We start from the raw sequence: 18,097 nt of genomic DNA, 5'->3' as shown, positions 1-18,097 counted from the left end.
ATCCTAAAATGATGGCATGTTGACGGTTATGTTGCCACCGACGCTTTACACTAGCGCTGAAGTAGAACGGGATAGGTGCCTGCAGTATTAGCTCTGTACGCTGCCTGGTTAACATTTCGGGCACAAAGTGTCGCGACCAGCCTAGTTGCTGCCAGGTGCCTCAGCAATCGGAGCATTGGTGGAAGTAGGGAAACGACAGAAAACGGAGACGTACAAAAGCACAGTTCGCAACAAGGGATCAGAAAATTTGGTTGTGGGAGTTCATAGTGTTCTTTTTTATCGTTTAACCAAGGTAGGACATTAGGCAGTATAATAGCAAGAGCTTGGTGGCGCAACCCACCGCAACGTTCCAAAGGGGACGCTCCTAACATTCATTCATCCATCCACCCTGCCGCAAACCTTCACCCTAATGGGCTATCCCGCAAACGATTATATGCTTACCGACAACGTAAAACTCTCCAATGACCGAAATACATAATTTACAGCAACCCAAGGTGCCGTAACCTTGTTCGACAGCGATGTCAGTCTGTCATTATATTTTTCGTCATTGTAGCAGTTCTCGTCGTCAATGCGACTTTCATTCTGCAGCGTGTTAGTGGAAAGTTATCCTGTTGTTTATTAATAAACTGCGACGGTATTTTAAGTCTGGGTTAACGTCGCACTTTAACGGTACACTGATCGCCCAGCCTTCTCTATAGTACCTGGTCCTGAATGAGTGCCGTAAAAAAAAAAAAAAAACAGGAACGTTATCTAACCTCGTGACGCATAATTTGTGATCGTTTGTGATCCAAATACACAAACCAACCAGTTTTCAGCCATTTGTTCCGTTTAAGAGATTTCCGTATACCGAGATTCTACTGCACTACTTTCACCGAGCTGCGCTCGCAGTTACCTCGAATGTCACTTCAAGAAGCCTGATTCAGTGGGTGCTTTATTTTCACAGTACCCAGTTCGTGGCATAGAATGATATGTCACCTGTGCCCGGAGAGAAGGAGATACATGAATTAATTTACCAAAAAGGCAGAGGTGTCGGCCTTGCCCTGACGCACTTGAGTTTATAAGGGCAGCTCTAGCCTTTTTGAGAGTCGCTGGACTAGACACACGGCTTTGGGCAATGTTACAACGTGGTAACCTTGTGCATTCTCACTTGTTGCTTGTCATCATCGTCGCTCATCACTCTAGTAGCGCTTGTCCTTGCCTTAGTTATCCCTGTATAGCCGACATTTTCTTACGACCGGCATTTGAAACGAAAACTGCTCATGCTTCGGGGGTCGAGATTTTGCTATGCCATGTTCTTGTATTTCTGTTCCCTTCACCCCCACTTTTTTCAGTCAGCTTATAAAGTTAATGGAGTACCCCTTTGAACCGGTCAATACAAGTTCGCTCAGTCAAGCGACCTCTAACATAAGTCCGCGTTCCGTGGAATGATGTTAAAAATCCTACATACCCTTAACACAACCTGACAAACCAGAGATCCTTTTTGTAACCACTTATAAAATAAAGATGGAAACTTTCGTAGCAGCTTCGAATTTCACTTTGAATAGTTCGAATCCCAAACTCCGGTTTCTGTGATTTGGTTGTCAGCGCTGTACCTCGGCGGCAAACATCTCATTACACAGCCATGCCATAAAAGAACAGGTCGAAAATTTTGAAATAACTCTGAAAACATTTGTGACTTTCGAGTACACTTTGTGCCCTCACTCGCTTTCAAACTTCTAAACCGTATTCCTATGTCTTTCTCTCTTTTGGTTCCCCGTTGCATTGGCCGTGGTTCTTCCTCCAGCGACTCCCCATGAAGGACTTCGGCGCCGAAGTGAGGGCATCCATGGACGTTGATCAGTTCCTCATTCAAGCCGTGCTCCTACTGGACGTGCAGGAGACCTCGCTCGAAGGCATCGTCGACAAGATGCTACAAAAGGTCAGTGACCACCCTCCCTTCTACATCGCAAATATGGCCCTTCTCGCCCTCCAAGGACCGTAGCCGTAGAGTGTGACGCACTACCCAAATGTAGCGACTTCGCAGTGGAAGACGAGAGACGGATTCTCGAAGCACACGAAGAGGAAACGAACAGCTTCATACAATATGTATAAATATAGCAGAACGTAGCGTACACGTAGCGGTAAGAGCGCACCAGACCGACTGGCGAGTCTCATTGAACAATGGGCCGGTTCTGCCTTAAATGCCCTTGCCGACCCATCGTGTGGAAGAACGAGGCGGGGCGGGTGCTGACGTCACTCGCGTCGCATTCCTTCACAGCGCGGGAGAAGTTTTGGCGCTGGGTGCCTGCGGGCCCCTCACTTCGATCCGCGGGAAGAGGGCAACAGTTCGGTGAAACTTTGATGGCACGAACGGCGACACACAACACAACCACCGACTGCTTGCCTCCTCGAGGGCATCTTCTACTTTGTAGCGCGAGCTCAATGACAGGGATGACAGAAAGGCACATTTTGACAGCCACACAGCGCTGTGTGGTAGACAACGTGTGCCTTTCTGTTGTCCCTGTCGTTCAGCGCATCTTCCACTACAAAGTAGAAGATGCCCTCGAGGAGGCAAGCAGTCAGTGGTTGTTTAAAGCGCAGCACAAGGGAAACCACCTCAGAAGAACGCGGGGGAGTGCCCTTCTACTGGACGATAGGCGTGTAGTGTGGCACAATGCGAAGTCTCCTTCAATCGGTGTGCTTTGCTTCCGTTACTACATGACTGTACGCTTACTTCCACCAAGTGGTTCCCAGTTGGGTCACTTCAGCTGCGCCTACTCGGCAAGGCTGCCGAGTGTCGTGGTAGTGATCATTGTCTAACTACATTACAGCCGAAAACTTTTCAAGTAAGAAAAATCGTCCTGGTCCGGGGATCGAGACCGAGACCAACTCATTTCATTGGTGATCTCTGTCATCTGTGCCCGGCCGAACTGCATTGCTCGTCGAAGCTAGAGTGCAAACTGTAATGTTGTTCAGAAAGATTGACCCAAATATGCAGTTCCTGTAGCTAAGTCAGCGCTACAAGGGTTTTCATTAACGCCCAACGGTTTGGCTTCGATGGCCCTGAAATAATTGCGCCAAACAAAGGCTTCTTCACATAACACGGATTAGTATACCCGTGCAGTGAAGCATCATCAAAACTTTTGCAGTGAAGCAGAACCTGCGTTTTGCAGGTATTTTGTGAGGGCCATTTGAGAAATAGTTTCTTGAGGGCTAGTTGGTTCATACTTGAATTATTGGCGTGCTGTGCAAGATGCACAAGAAAAAAAAAGAGGACCGTACAGAGCGTACACTACCAACTTTATTTCACGAAACGACGGAAAGCCTTTATATATGCGACCTAATCACATGTTCCGCCTGGATTTGTATCAATTGTTTTTGTTAGTTTTCTTGTTTCGTGTTTACTGTGTACTCTATTGTCTTTGTTACCTCTTTATTTTCAGTTTTGCTGTTGATATCTCTTAAAATGGCCTTGAGGACGAGCTTTTCTCGGCTGTAGGAATTTCTTTTTGGCCTGTGAAAAATAGCGTGCACATTTCGTACTGGTGGTGGCAATCTTATTGTCCATGCTTTGCGCATCCGGGTGGCGCATGTGATGAGATTGCCCGCATAAAGGCTCTCCGGCGTTTCATGAAATAAAGTTGGTAGCCTGCGCTCTGTCCTGTCCTCTTTTATTTATTTTTTTTATTTTCTTGTGCATCCTGTACAGCACGTTTATAATTCAGGTCTACTTCAGTTCGTCCTCGCTGGGGAAAGTGTACATTATACTGAAAATTTTAGCAAAGCTTTTGCGATTCTTTCGGCAACAACGTGACTTATTTGGCGAATAAAGAAAACACAAAATAAGAAAAGAAAGTGGTTCCTAGAACAAAGCACCGTTCTCAATAAAGTCTGTGTGCTCTCAGAAAATCACGCAGCACGATATTTACAGTCGAGTGAACCACGGTAAGCATAGAATGAAAGCAGATACCACCCCCGTAACAGAAAAAAAAAGTAATGAACCGTGGCACAAAACACCGTGACTATAATCCGTCGCTCAGCTTTGATAGGGACGTCCCAACTGCCTTAGCAACGAAGCGTCAAAGCAAACGGCCCGTGCCAATTCCACAGCCATCAAGCGCATCAATTTCCGGAGATCTCCCACGCACACGAATCATCTCGACGGAACCCCCGTCAAAACCAGATCGACAGCTACGGGCGTTGAGTAATGGTATTGCGTCATCCAAGTGGCAAGAGAGAGAGAGAGAAAATGATAAAAGAAAGGTAGGGAGGTTAACCAGGACTGAGCCCGGTTGGCTACCCTACACTGGGGAAAGGGAAAGGGGGACGGAAAGATTAAAAGAAGAGAAAGTCCACTGGAGATATCAGTCGGTCACTCAGTCCGGATCACAGACGCTGACTCAATCCGGTCGCTTTCAAATATCGCAGCAGCGCTTTTGTGGCCTTTTGTAGCTCTGATATGCGAGGCTATGGTCCCAAGATCTTGTTCAAGGTGAACGGCCTTCCATCTAGTTGGTTGAGAGCTGTGCAGAGCTCTTGCCTTTCATTTTCAAAAGATGGGCAGTAGCCAGGTGGCAAGGTGGTCCACGAAAGTTACCCGCTCCGTCTGTCCACAATTGCGATGGTTCGACATATCTCAGCACTTCAACAGAGCGTCTGCTCTGCAACCTGTTACCTCCGGCTAGAGTGCATTGACGAGTCCAATCTCGAATCGTAATACAGTGTGCAACGCGGTTCCCCGCCTACGTGGCACCGCTGTCGTCAATTTAGACCCGGACGTGAATCGAGGACCGCCAGTATTACAAGCGTTGCCATGACGCGGTTGCCTTGCGGCCGTGCCGGACATCGGTCTGTGTCGTCTCACAAAGCGAGAGAGAGAGGGGGGCGGTCTATATGACGAGAGCTCGCAGGCGTGCGGCCACGACATCGACACTGAGGAGACAATGTTGCGTTTTGCACTGGTCGATCTTCTAGCGCGCGAGAAGAGTGGGCGTACTTATCGTAAGGTATACGAGGAAGGTCGTGTCTTGTTACATTTCCATCTAACGAACGCATCGACCGTTTCTTTCTTTTCTTTCCCCCGCAATATGTACTTTATAGACGTCCATTAGGACTCCCCCATTCCGAATGGAGGCGGTCGTGTAACCCGCCAGCGGAAAGCGAGAATGAACGCGATAAGCAGCGTCAATATTGCGCGCTCTTAACTGCCCATAACGGGCGCAGCTGGCAGCGTTCGGCAACTGAAGTCGGAATAGGCTAGCGCAACACCGGTTCGTTTGGGCGTGGTGCGAGGGTAATTAGAGAGCGCCCGAAAAAAGCCTTTCGAACTGAGGGCACTCGGAAATGTGCTGCTGACGATGATTATGACCGTGGGGCTGCCGCCGGCCTGGATGGCGAAGACTTCGTCTCGAAACACCACGTGTTCTGCGCAGAGGCCGCGACTCAAAGTGGCACGCGCTGGAAATGGCAGCATTCTCGTGACTTCGTCGCAACGCGAATAGATCAAGAGGGACAATTTCGCCGGAAATTCCCTAGATGACGGAATGTGTGTACAAGGAGCGTTCGCTTGGCAGCATCACAAAGAAGAAGAAAAAAGGAGCTGCAGCAAAGAAGGGGGACTTAATCTCAAAATATTTATTTTTAGTATACAAGGAGTTAGATAAGCACGTTTGTTATAAATTGTCCTGTGCAATTAAGTGCATGAAACGGTGCATTTATTTATACGCCCTAACGCGAATGAAATTCATATTGAGCCGCGTGTTTGCACTTATGCGCATTCAGTACTTGTATTAATATCTGCACGAACGAGTCAGGACTGCAACAAGGTATATAACCTACGGCTAGCAGTATCGACAGACGTCAAGTCTGCTCTCTGTTGTGGCATTACCTTTAGTATAGGGAGTGGGCATGTATACAAAATTTCGAATGCAAGTCGAATATCACAAATAACCTTTTCATATTCGTATAAAAGGAACCGTTAGGTGTTTTCGAATACTCTAAATTAAACAAATATTTCGCCACAAGCTACTGTAAAAGTGTTGCTATACTGTTCTCTGTCCGCAATACAAGATATCACGAATTATCGCACGTGACACAGGGGCCGAGAGTTCTCGAAGCAAGGCGGATACAAAATGGGTAATGCAGGCTTTGGTTTTCGATTTGCGGTGGAAGCCTACTTGATAGCCACGATTTTTGTTTCTGAGTCTGTCATTTATTGTTTTGCGAGTTTAGTCATGTAGCAGCTTAATCTTTTACGCTAAGACCAGTGACGATTTCATTAAAACGTGCTCGGTTACATGTGTTTACGGCTCATAGGCACTTCAGCAGCTTTCTTTGCTTTTTCTTCTTCAACTTTTTTGCTTTACGGCAACATCTTATTTAACGTTTTTCGAAAACTAGTCATGCAACAGCTGTTCTTTCTTAGATAGTTAATACATATGCGGAGATGCCACTCGTGTCGTTTCTTTAATGACATTTCATAACCTTGCATAGGAAACCAGGCTCCTATTAACAAAGCGTTTCGTTCCCAAGAGCTCTTTGCGATTGATCGACTACCATTACTAATGATATGTCCAGCACCAGGGTTGGCTAGCATTTTCTCTTACGATGTTGTGTGTGTGTGTGTGAATACGGCCCCAGGTCTTTTGTCCCTGATAGTTAGCCATCATTTTGCGACAGCCAGTACAGGCGTGGTGCCTAGCTTACCAAAATAAATATTCCTGCTGTAAACATATGCGTCTGCGTTTGACTATCGGGCGTTTAATTCGGTATTCTTTATCTTCTATTCGTATTCATTTCGCATTCATAAAAACTGTTATTCGCCCACCTCTGTAGTTATTACTTTCATTGTAATTTCTTTTACACTTATTACACTATCGTTCTTTAAAAAGAAATATTTTGTGGTATACAACATACACAAACGGAGTCCCCGAGGTACTCTACACCTCAATCACTCCACAGCCGTCCGTGTATATAACAGAACGGAGCAGCTGTGCGAAATCAAACTCCTCAGGCCGAGCAAAAAAGAAAAAAAAATGGTGTAGGAGAGGGGTGCTTCGAGTAAGAGAGAAAAAAGCGTATGGTGGGCGGTCGGACACCGGCGATGCATCGCAGCTTCGACTGCGGGTCCCGCGCCAGTGTAACATGACTGCGTCCCCCCCCCCCCTCCGTTTCGCCTGATGAATGAACCGCCGCCGCGACGGATGAACAACGATCTTCGAGAGCATGGCATGACCCCTCCATCTCTCTCTCTCTTTCTCTCTCGGGTTCGTACATGCATGATGGGAGCGCGTTCGAATGTCGAGCGCAAGCCAAGCGAGAGCTATTTTCTACGTCGTACACCGGACGGGGCGCGCCCGCGCACCCAATCGAATTTTCGATGAGCCCTCGAAGTTTTTTTCACTCTTGCTCTGGTTTTATTTCCTTTGTTTCTTCTTTCTTTGCTTTGTCTGTACCCGTTCTTTGTTTTTTTTTCAATCGCTGCTGTCGCGTATCCCTCGTGTCGCCCGAAAAAAGAAAAAGTTCCGGGGTTTGGTTTCTATTATTCTTCCCCCCCCCAACCTTTCTTTTTGTTGATTCCTTGCGGTTTCGATCAATGACTGTGTGTTTACCGTCATTCTGCGAGGCCTGCAAATCCCTCCCCCCCCCCCTTTTTTTTTCGTTTCTCAACCCTCCCTCCATTCCCCTCACAGCTCCCTGTACACTCCGATGCTGCACTCATTGCACGGGTTTGATGGAGAGCCGGGAGGAGGAGCAGCAGCAGCAACGATTATTTCGATCCCTCGGCTTCTGCTTCTCGGCGTGCTTGTTAGGGCATGCACGCTCGGCTGGTCTCTTTCGAGCACTCCGAGAGCGCCCTCTGGCCGCGCGCTTTACTTTCGACTAGTCGAAATACAGACCCCGGAACGCACTCGCCTGGTTCGTTTAGAGCGCCGCGCTGCAAGCCTTAAAGCGCTCCGTGGCGCTCTCACCTCCGTCCCGGGAGCGAGACCGAGATCCGGTCACGGAGTTCCGGTCACGTGGCTGCAGCGAACTCTCGTCATTGGTTAGATCCACGCTTGCCGCAGTGATGAGAATCCGTGCGCGTGAGTGCGTATCGTGTGGCCAACCGTGATCGTTTTGCGACAGCAGCAGCGACGATTTATTGTATGTATGCACGATTCGGGCCACCGGTTTCTCTGGCGAGCGGCCGTTCAGAATGGGGAACGCTCGTGTGTACTGAAGTTTAGGCTTATAGGGTGAAGTATACGCATTATGGAAAACGTCGTTCCGGACCGTATGCCACTACGCCGTTTGCCACGTCGCACATGAATTGCTTTAGGACGGCCGACCGACCGACCGACCGACCGACCGAACAATCAAATGAACGAATGAATCAATCAGCCATCATAGGGACCTTGTTTACTCCCTTGGTGCCTGATTTTCTGATATTCAGACATTTTTTTCTTTATATTTATATTCATTATCATTATGTGGGACAGCAGTCGTCACTACTTTAGGGGGATTAAGCCTGTTTCCCTTACTTTTATTTCGTTAAAAAATACGCTAACATTAGTTTCAGACGCAGCGCCAGGAAACGCCGCCGCTCATCGCACCTCCGGAGTAGTGCGGTAGTCTGCTTTGAACGAAGTGATTATTACGCCGGGGATAAGAACGCGCACCCGTTACCATTCACCCACCCACCTATCACCAGTTGCGGAGTGTTTCGTGTCAATTTCGATCTCCTAGCGTTCTCTAAGACGCAGTTAAGCTATGGATCACAAACCCTTCTGCACACCGCCCCCATCGAAACATGACCTCTGCGGCAGGTAATGAAACTCGCGGCCATAGACCCAGCTGAAAAAGAAAAGTGAAACGCACTTCGGTATCCCTACGTGGATGAATGCAACAGCATTGCGACGTCTCTCCGATGACGATTCGTTGTTGGAAAAAAATAATGGCATTGTTTTCACGTTGCCAAACTTTTTTTTTAAAACTCCCTCATCCAATGTTACGGAAGTAAACTTGTACTTTTCAAGTACGCATATGCACGTGTTTGACTCATTTCTTTTGCAGTAACCTCTATCGTCCTGAAAGTTTGGCCGAGAAGCCACGAGTACGCATCCAGACGTTTCTCGCATCACGTGCATCGGCCTCGTTCGCGTACGCTTGCGTGGATCTTCAAAGGAACCGCGTGCAGCTAATGAACAAGAAGTCGATGTCGAACGTTCCTCCATCGGGGCGCATGACAGAACTCACCGAAGTCACCACACTACAGTTACTGTATACATGCGGGAGCCATATACAGTAACTCTACACCATGTTACCGTACCAACTTTCCAGATAATGTTACCGTACCAACTCGCCCAATTTTATCCTTTTGAATCACTCTACGCCACACCGACTGGCAGCGCCGCGACGTGAGGAGTGCAGTAACGCTGGCATGAGGAGTGGCATTGCAGCCAGCTGTGCAAGCAGACAACGACGAACGCGCGACCAGTGGCGCGAGCGCGTCTCAGCGACCACGTGACTTTGTGGCACGATCTCCGGCCAGGCCGCCAGATTTCCCGCTTCGTGAGCCATATAATGCTTTCGCATTAAATTACCGCTGACCACCGAGCTACGGCGAGGGTGCGGTACATTTGCAAGAGTGCCCTGATGTTTCGTAGCAGAAGACGTGGCAGTTACTCGCGCGGAGATTGAAAATAACTAGGAGGGAGGCGTTGTGCAACACAATTGAAGCCTAAACGAACTGGCCCAACACGTAATCGTCACGTGAGTGAGGGCGCGGCAGGTTTTGAGCGCTTCCGCTATGCAGGCAGATCCATTGCAGGGTGGCCGAACAAGTGCACATCTATTGAAAATTACCGGGAACAAAACATTCCTGGCCAGTACGCCGAATCTCAGGGTCCACGTGCCGGGCCGATACTGAGAGGGGAAAAGCGAAGGGAATCGCTTCCCGTAGAGGTGGCTTGCCAAGGCTTGTCAATGCAGCCGAGACGGCTGCGTTGACGTTAATGCTCCCTCCTAGTTTATTTCCTTCCTACATGGTTACTCAGCACCTGATATGCCCTGCCAGCCTTCCTAACGCATCTGAGTGCTGTGACGTCCCAGTGATATCCCTCGATAATTGATTTCAGTGATCCCTGCTAAGCTTGCTTCTCTCGACAAGGGAAAGCACGTTGAACGTTCTCAGGTTCAGCTTCTAGCATCGAGTTTGCCAAGGGAAGGGAAACGCGGTTGAATGTGGCAGAGCACCAGGCGGAGTGACAAGATTGAAACACACGCGAGCCGACAAGCTCGGGTCAACGGTAACCGGAGATATGCAGGGAAAAAAATTCGTTTTTGCTATGGACACGCGATTAAGACGATACCTTGAATGGTCGATATTTTCGGAATCGCATCCATTCCTCAGCACCGCAAAGTTATTAGAGAGCTTTAGTTTAGGGGGACGCAAGCGGCTTGCGCACGCAAGAACTAGGGGGGCCGGTAATGCGCATGCGCGGACCATGACGCAGGGGCCTGCGCCTGCACAGTATCGTCGCCCCTATTTCTGGGGTGCGCAAGCCGCTTGCGTCCCCTAAACTAAAGCTCTCTATCGACTGCGCGCGCGCGTGTGCGTGTACGTGCAAGAGGATGATGATCTGCGCCAAAGTGTTTGTTCAAGCTGACTCGCCCCATCAATCACGGCATTGATTTCGCCGGTCGCCGTCTGGGATTGCCCATCGCGTGTGACTCACCGCGTTCGAAGCTGTGGGAGAGCTCGCTCGGCTCCAAGAGTTTCACGAGTGCCCCCTGCGCTTTGTCTCGGGAGACGAACGTCGGCGCTACGCTTTCTTGTTCGCGGGTCGTGCTCGCTGCACCACCAATGAGGCCTCGAGCGCGGTCTCATTCATTCATTCATTCATTCATTCATTCATTCATTCATTCATTCATTCATTCATTCATTCATTCATTCACTTCTGAAATTTCACCCAATAGAAGTGACAGTTAGAGTGGTAAGTTTAACTGCAAATGTAACGAAGAATCTACACGGATCAGGGCGTACAAAATGCATGATGATGCACAAAAGATGGTGCGAACATACACAGCTGTAAACGACGCATCCGCGTGTCGAACGCAGTTCGACACGCAGATCGACGAGCGGAAGCATGCAGTAATCGCGAGGCGATCAAAATGAGCAATAATTACACTCCTTTAAAAAAAATTACAATTTACTATACTACTATACAACACTACGGGAACTATAAACAATACTGTAGTTATGTATGCAAGCTATTGCACTATGTACACAAAAAGAAAACAACAGAAACCACAACAATCACAAGAAAGTAAGAAAGAATAACACTGCAATTACGTAAACTCAATAACATGTTCTATCAAAGCCGATTTGGAAGCATCATTTGTACAAACAACAATGACATAACTGAGGTCGTTTCGGCGATTTAACAACGCTATTGGGCTAAGTTAGTCCTTAGTTTTGGCGTGCTTTCTGTCTTCTGTTTTTCTGACGTGTTGAGTAATATGTATACACTGGCGTTGTTTGGAGACACTCCAGCGCGTTTCGACTAATACATTGCATAAGTTTTGAAGTGGTACATTTGGTTAGCCTTCAGCATAGAATATATATATCTTTAAAGAGGAGTCCTGTATTTGTGGTCATTAGTGAGGCCATGGTACTGTTGCAGTGCTGATAACATTGTCTTCTGCACAAGCAATACCTGCCTGCAATTATCTTGCGTAAGTATGGCCCACACCAGAACACAATATGTTAGCCTGGAGTAGATGTGCGCGTAGTTTTATTCGGTTTTAAACCAGTTAGGTAGGAGGGACCTAACTTTGTACACGCCCAACGGTTTCACACAATTCTGTTTCGAGCCTTTCTGTATGCTTACTCCCCGTTAAACAATCAGTGAACCCCACCCCTAAGAATTTTAGGCTCTCTACCTGTTCAAGTTTCTTGCCCTCTACACAAGAGTTCTAGTGGAGTTGCGTGGCCTATTTATGGGAGCAACAATCATACATTTAGTTTTATTAACATTCATTTCCAACTTATTACACTTTAACCAACATGACAGTTTACTTAAGTAAACATTTACGTGGTGTTCAAGGCGTCGCAGAGAAGGACTTCTGAGGAAAACATCTGTATCTCCTGCATACATTATTAGCTTAGGAGCGGCTGGAATATCACACAGGTCAGTAATATGAATTAAAAATAACACAGGCCCGATTGAGGATTGACCCCTGCGGGACACATATTTTTTTTCATCATAGGTTGATTCTTTATCATTTATGTAACATACTGATGTTCGTTAGATAGCCATTCAATAACTCCAGCACCGCACCCCTCGCACCGTAATTGTTAAGCTTGTTCATTAAGATATCATCGCATACTGAATCAAACGCCTTTCTAAAATCTATGAACAAGCCCGATGTATGGAATCCATTTTCCCTGTTTTTAATTAATTCATGCTTATCACGGAGAAGGGCAATTCCACACGATGTTTTTTTTCGGAAGCTAAATAGCATATCATGAAATATGTTGTTCTTTGAGAAGAATTGATGCCGACCTGATAGTTAACGCACTCTGGTATTTAGGAAAGGGCTAGAAGGACGTAGATGGGTCTGTAATTTTCTGACTAGATTATCGCTTGCTTTAAAATCAGGCCGCACTCTCCCCCCTTTCTTTAAAAAAACTAATAGACTAGTTTCGAACTTGACTGTGCAGAACCAACGCACATTTTGGAAATTATAATGAAGAGAAGCTACCGCGAAGTGATTAATTAAACGCCATAACTTAAAGCTATAATTTGAAATGCTATAAATACCATACTAACGTAGAACTTCCAGGGGTAGCAGTTGCCCGGTGTGCAACCCCCCTGGCTATGCCACTTTGAAACAGTTCGAAACCACATTGGATGAATTGCTCCGCACGCTCGTGCATTGAACGGCGCAACAAGGACGTTGCCCTTGAATTGCGCCCGAAATTACGCACTGTTCTCACGCAGTAAGAAAGCGACATCAATACAGCGATACGTACATGCAAAAAAATAAAAAAATGAACGACGCCATGGTGGCCATGACCTATTTTCATCGCGTAATATCACTTCCGGTGTTTGCGGTAAACAAAAAAAAAAACATGACCTTCGAGATTGTCTTATAATAACCGAGAGAACCTCTTCCGGGTTAGCAGTGATGCCAGATTGCTGCACTGCTGGACTGCGACATTAAAAAAATATACATTTTTTTTACTGCATGGAATGTGCTCAAAAAATTGTCAGCTTGCTGTGGGACGCATACCGTTTAACATATAATGCGGAAGTCAAGCTCGGAAATTTGGTCTCATGGTCCCTAAAGTTCATTTCGCTAAGAAAAATAACAAGTCGAAATTATCACACCGGTACTTTAAAGAAGTGCTGCAGAAAAAGAGTTGTGGTAAATTTTACGGCTGTTTCATTGCCGACATGGCTGGTAGGTCTTAACCAAAATTAAGTACCCCGCAGTCAATCGGCCCATATATTTCTTACTTTTTTTCAACCGACAGCCAGCACTGTGAACCATCTCGTCCTTCGTCTTATGGTTCGCGCGCTAAGTGCGTGTATAATTCAGGCATTTCTATCCTGATAGTTGTGAGGTAGTCACTAATTAGCAGTTCTTTTTTAATTTTACTTTGGAGCTTTCTTTGCCTGTACCTCCCCGCAATTTGGCGTGTCGTCGTGATCTGTCTCGCCGAGTAGAAGCTATCACTCAATAAAAAAAAGGGTCCGAAGCTTGGTTTCGACCTCGTGGTTCTCTCCGCATAGTAGCCCGATGCTTTGCCCATTAGGTCACGGACGCCTTTTAATGCGAACGCTCCCGAACTTTCTTGACTGTGGCTGCTGAGTTCAGCTGGATGAAGCTGCTGTCTTGCAAACGATCACCAACATCATCATCACCATCACCATGATCATCATCAGCAGCAGCAGCAGCCGCAGCAGCCTATTACGCAGAACGATGGCCTCTCCCAGCGACCTCGAATTACCCCTGTCTTCCGCTAGCTGATTCCAGGTTGCGCCAAGAACTTTGCTCATTTCGTCATCTCACCTAATTTTCTGCCGTCCCCAAGTGATATTCCCACCTTCGCATCCATTCTGTGAATCCAATGGACCCCTGGTTATCTGTCCTACGCATTACATGGGGGCCTGTTCTGTTCAATTTTTTTTCTCTTAATGTCAGCTAGAATATCCGCCACTGCCATTTGCTTTCTGGCCCACACCGCTGTGATCTAGTGTCTTAACGCTATGCTTAAAATTTTTCGTTCCATCACTCTTTGCGTGGTCCTTAACTTGTTGTCGAGCTTCTTTGTTAACCTCCAAGGTTCGGCTCCATATGTTAGCACCGGTGGAATGCAATGATTATACACTTTTTCTTTTCAACGATAGTAAGCTCCCGATTATGATTTGGTAATGCTTGCCCGTATGCGTTCCAACTCATATTTATTCTATTGTAAATTTTCTTCTCAAGATCGCGGTCCCCTGCGTGTAATTGGCCTAGATAAACGTACCCCTGTAGAGAGTCTAGAGACTGACTGGCAATCCTGAACTCTTGTTCCCTTGCCAGGCTATCGAACATTACCTTTGTGTTCTGCATATTAATTTTCAACCCTACACTTACACTTTGTTGGCTAAGGTGCTCAATTATTTGTTCGAATCTGTCGCAAGCATTGCCGAACAGCACAATGACATCTGCAAACCGAAAGTTGTTACGATATTCGACGTATGCTTCCTGTACTCCGTGATTACGCAATGCCTCTATGATTACTTCTATCTCTACTGAATCAAATGCACTTTCGTAATCTATGAAGCTCATATAGAGAACTTGGTTGTATTTCGCAGATTTCTCAATTACCTGATCGATGGCATGAATGTGATCCATTGTAGAATAACCTTTCCTGAAGCCATCCTGCTGGCTTAGTTGATTGAAGTGGCGCCCTGATCCTATTGAACCTTGGTAAACATACGATACTGAAAGCAAACAACCCTCACCCCCCGCGGCCCTCAACAGGCCTATATTACTTCAATTCTTTAACGTCTCCCTGGTTCTGGATTAGTATAATATCTGCACTCTTCCAGATCTGTGGCACACTTGAAGTCGTGATGCATTGCGTAGAAAGGGCTGCAAGCCTTTCAAGTCTATCTCCTACTTCTTTGATTAAATTAACTGTTATTCTACTTTTTTCTGCCGCTTTTCGCGGGGCATGTCTTGCAACGGCCTTCTAATCTCATCGCTAGCTACACGTGACACTTCTATGTCTTGTTCATCCCTACTTCCAAACAAGGTTCTGGGTTCCAAACATATGCTCTGGGTTCTGTACAGGTCAGTGTAAAAGTCCTCTGCGGCATTGACCATGTCGAGTTTCTTTCTCACTGATGTCATGTCACGCCAATTTTTGCCGCTTCCTCAATCTTTCCAGCGTTATAATTTTGAATATCCCTTACATTCTTGTCGTTTATCAGCTTTGGCAGTTCGGCTAATTCAGTCTGATAGCTCGAGCTAGACACTTGCATGATTCTTCAATTCTTTATTAGGTCCTTTGTTACTTGGATCCTTGGAAGCTGGCCTACGCGAACATCAGCGCGATCGGCTATGAAGGCGCTGCTGCGGTATTTAAAAGACACTGGACTTTCTGACAGATTGTGACTTCACTGTGTGACGCAGGATTGTGCGGTGACACTGCATAACACTAGGAACGCCTTTGCGGGCTGCGTGACAGTACCCACACAAACAGTTTGTGTGCACGCGCATGTGTGTGTAGTTTGACTTTTCTCTTTTTATTTTTTATCCTTCTCTTTCCCACCTATCGCATCCCCTTTCCCCTCCTCCAGTACAGGGTAGCCAACCGGAGATAATCTCTGGTTGACCTCCCTGTCTTTCCTTTGCCTTTCTCTCTCCCTCTCTCTCTTACCTACTCGCTGCCTTGGTTCTTCCCCTCCCCTCTCAGCTACCCTAGACAAACTCGACAAGCGCCCAGTAACAGAAAACACCTTTGGAAACTGTCCTACGTGAAGATCCGCGCGATCCGCTATCAAGGCGCTGGTGCGGTTCTTAAGAGACACGGGACTGTGACTTATTGTGACTGCACACTGTGTGACTTATAGTATAACTTAGGAACTTATGCGTAACTTAGGAACGCCTTTGCAGACTGCGTGACAGTGCCCACAGAAACACTTCGTGTGTACGTGTGTGTGTGTGTGTGTGTGTGTATTTTGTTTCGTTTTTTTCCAATTTTTAATTCTTTTCTCTCTCTCACGTATCGCATCCCGTTGCCCCTCCCCAAGTGCAGGGTAGCCAACCGGATATAACCTCTGGTTAACCTCCCTGTATTTCTTTTGCCTTTCTTTCTCTCTCTCTATTTCGCACTTTAACCGCTGCTTATGTATCTTCATCTTCCCGTTCTAAAGATACACATTTGTTTGCGAGAGCCAGCTTGAATTCGTCTGCTTTTAACCTTACTGCGTCTAGATTAACCTATTTCTTTTTGACTAATTTGACAGTTTCTTTCTCATTTTTTACTTCGCGAAACTCCGCTTAACAGCGTCGATGCAAAATTCTGTGCAATTATTCATATATACAGTCTAACATGCGTTAAATACAACTTACTATCGGCTATAGTAAGAAGTTGGCCAATGTTTGGAAAATTGACAATATTTTATCGGTACAGTAGAGTAATCTCATCCATAATAATCGAACCATTAGGCGAAAATTAGGCTAGATGTACCAGTCCACAAATGTGTACAGCTACTTAATATAATATCATTCCACGAATCATTTATTGCAAAAAAGAAAACTCAGGCTCTGCGGGCAATTTGTTAAGGAGCCAGAATAGAACCCTCCAGCATACCTCACGTTATCACCAGGTTTAAGAAGCTTGCTAAAAAATAATTTTCGCAATATCTACAGAAATGAAACGTACCAAACTTCGAGGCACAGCAAGTGTTTCTTTTATTTAGCGCATTGAAAACAAACGCCCGTAATTCAATACGGAAGAAAATCATCCCTTTCTTTTTCTCCTGCAAAGTTAGCTGCGGTAACACGTGCCACCGAAGAATTGGGGCACTGCTGGCAAGCACCCGTCGTGCTATGGACAACCTTGCACTGGAATGAAAAAAAAAAAAGCTGCTGCTAGGGTGGCTACTGCTGGTGCCGTCCAATCAACGGTGTGATGATGCAAGCGCACCTGTCTGTATTCTCAGCGTGGCCCTATGCTCCGAATTCAGTCACAATCAGTCAGTCGGACCGTCGGTTGCATGGACAGGAGGACGGAAGAACACGCTTTTAGGAACGCAACCCCGATTTCTTCGCGTCTAGCCGTCTTCGTGGGCCACCCGATCCCGAAGATAGTGCGTCCGTACACAGCGGCAAAAAGCCCCGCGGTGGTGCTGTACCGCCATACAGTGGTACCGGTGGTATGGTACCACCGCGCAGTGGTACCGGTGGTAAGGGGGGCGTTCTCACTGTCTTCCATCGCGACAGCTAGCCTTTCAAAGACGCTTTCATTGAGACGCTGCGCCTATGGTCGAAGCCACAGACGCTGTCGTCGGAGACGCTACGGCGTGGGTAGCCGACGTTGCATGGGGTTCCGAACTGGTCCTTGAGGAAGTGGCGATGGAACATCGTTTGGCTTCCGCGTATAGGTAAAGCCTAGCGGTAAGGGGAGCGCCATAGATAACACATAGTGCAACATATTGTCACAAATAACCACTTCCCAAAGCATGCTACGAACACATTGTTGGATAGCAACTGGGGTTGGTTCTTCATACATTCTTTACATGGGCAGAGACACCTCTAATGTTTTTTTATGCAGGAAAATCCAAGCGACGCGCAATTTTTATTTTATGCGCAATCGTAGATGTAATGGTTCTGACAGCCTTGGGCGCACCGAAATATTCGACAGGAGAGTTTCATATCTCTCCTTGTGAAATTCTCTAGTGGCATATTTTTTGTGCGCCCAAGGCTGTCAGAACGATTACATAGTTTTCAACTACGTCTTTCGTCCTCGCACGTCTAGTTAGAGCTCTGTTGTCGGCCTCTATAAATTTTTTGCAAGGCCCCAACGGTTAGGGTGTTACCAGTGCGACAAGAAAACACCCTCAAGAGTGTA

General features: G+C 46.7%; 1 protein-coding gene across 1 annotated transcript in view; it reads left to right on the top strand.

Moving 5' to 3' along the window:
* LOC142560679 (solute carrier family 4 member 11-like) overlaps window positions 1–18,097 on the top strand; it is a 102,312-nt gene that overhangs the window by 14,304 nt on the left and 69,911 nt on the right. Inside the window, exon 3 of the mRNA XM_075672935.1 lies at window positions 1,784–1,918. Within this exon, the coding sequence (XP_075529050.1) occupies window positions 1,784–1,918 (135 nt within the window). The remainder of the gene's footprint in view (window positions 1–1,783; window positions 1,919–18,097) is intronic.

The sequence above is a fragment of the Dermacentor variabilis genome, chromosome 10, assembly GCF_050947875.1.
Source record: "Dermacentor variabilis isolate Ectoservices chromosome 10, ASM5094787v1, whole genome shotgun sequence".
In the NCBI taxonomy this organism is placed as follows: domain Eukaryota; kingdom Metazoa; phylum Arthropoda; class Arachnida; order Ixodida; family Ixodidae; genus Dermacentor; species Dermacentor variabilis.
Note: the sequence above shows the minus strand (reverse complement) of the source record. Positions and strands in the feature narration are given on the sequence as shown.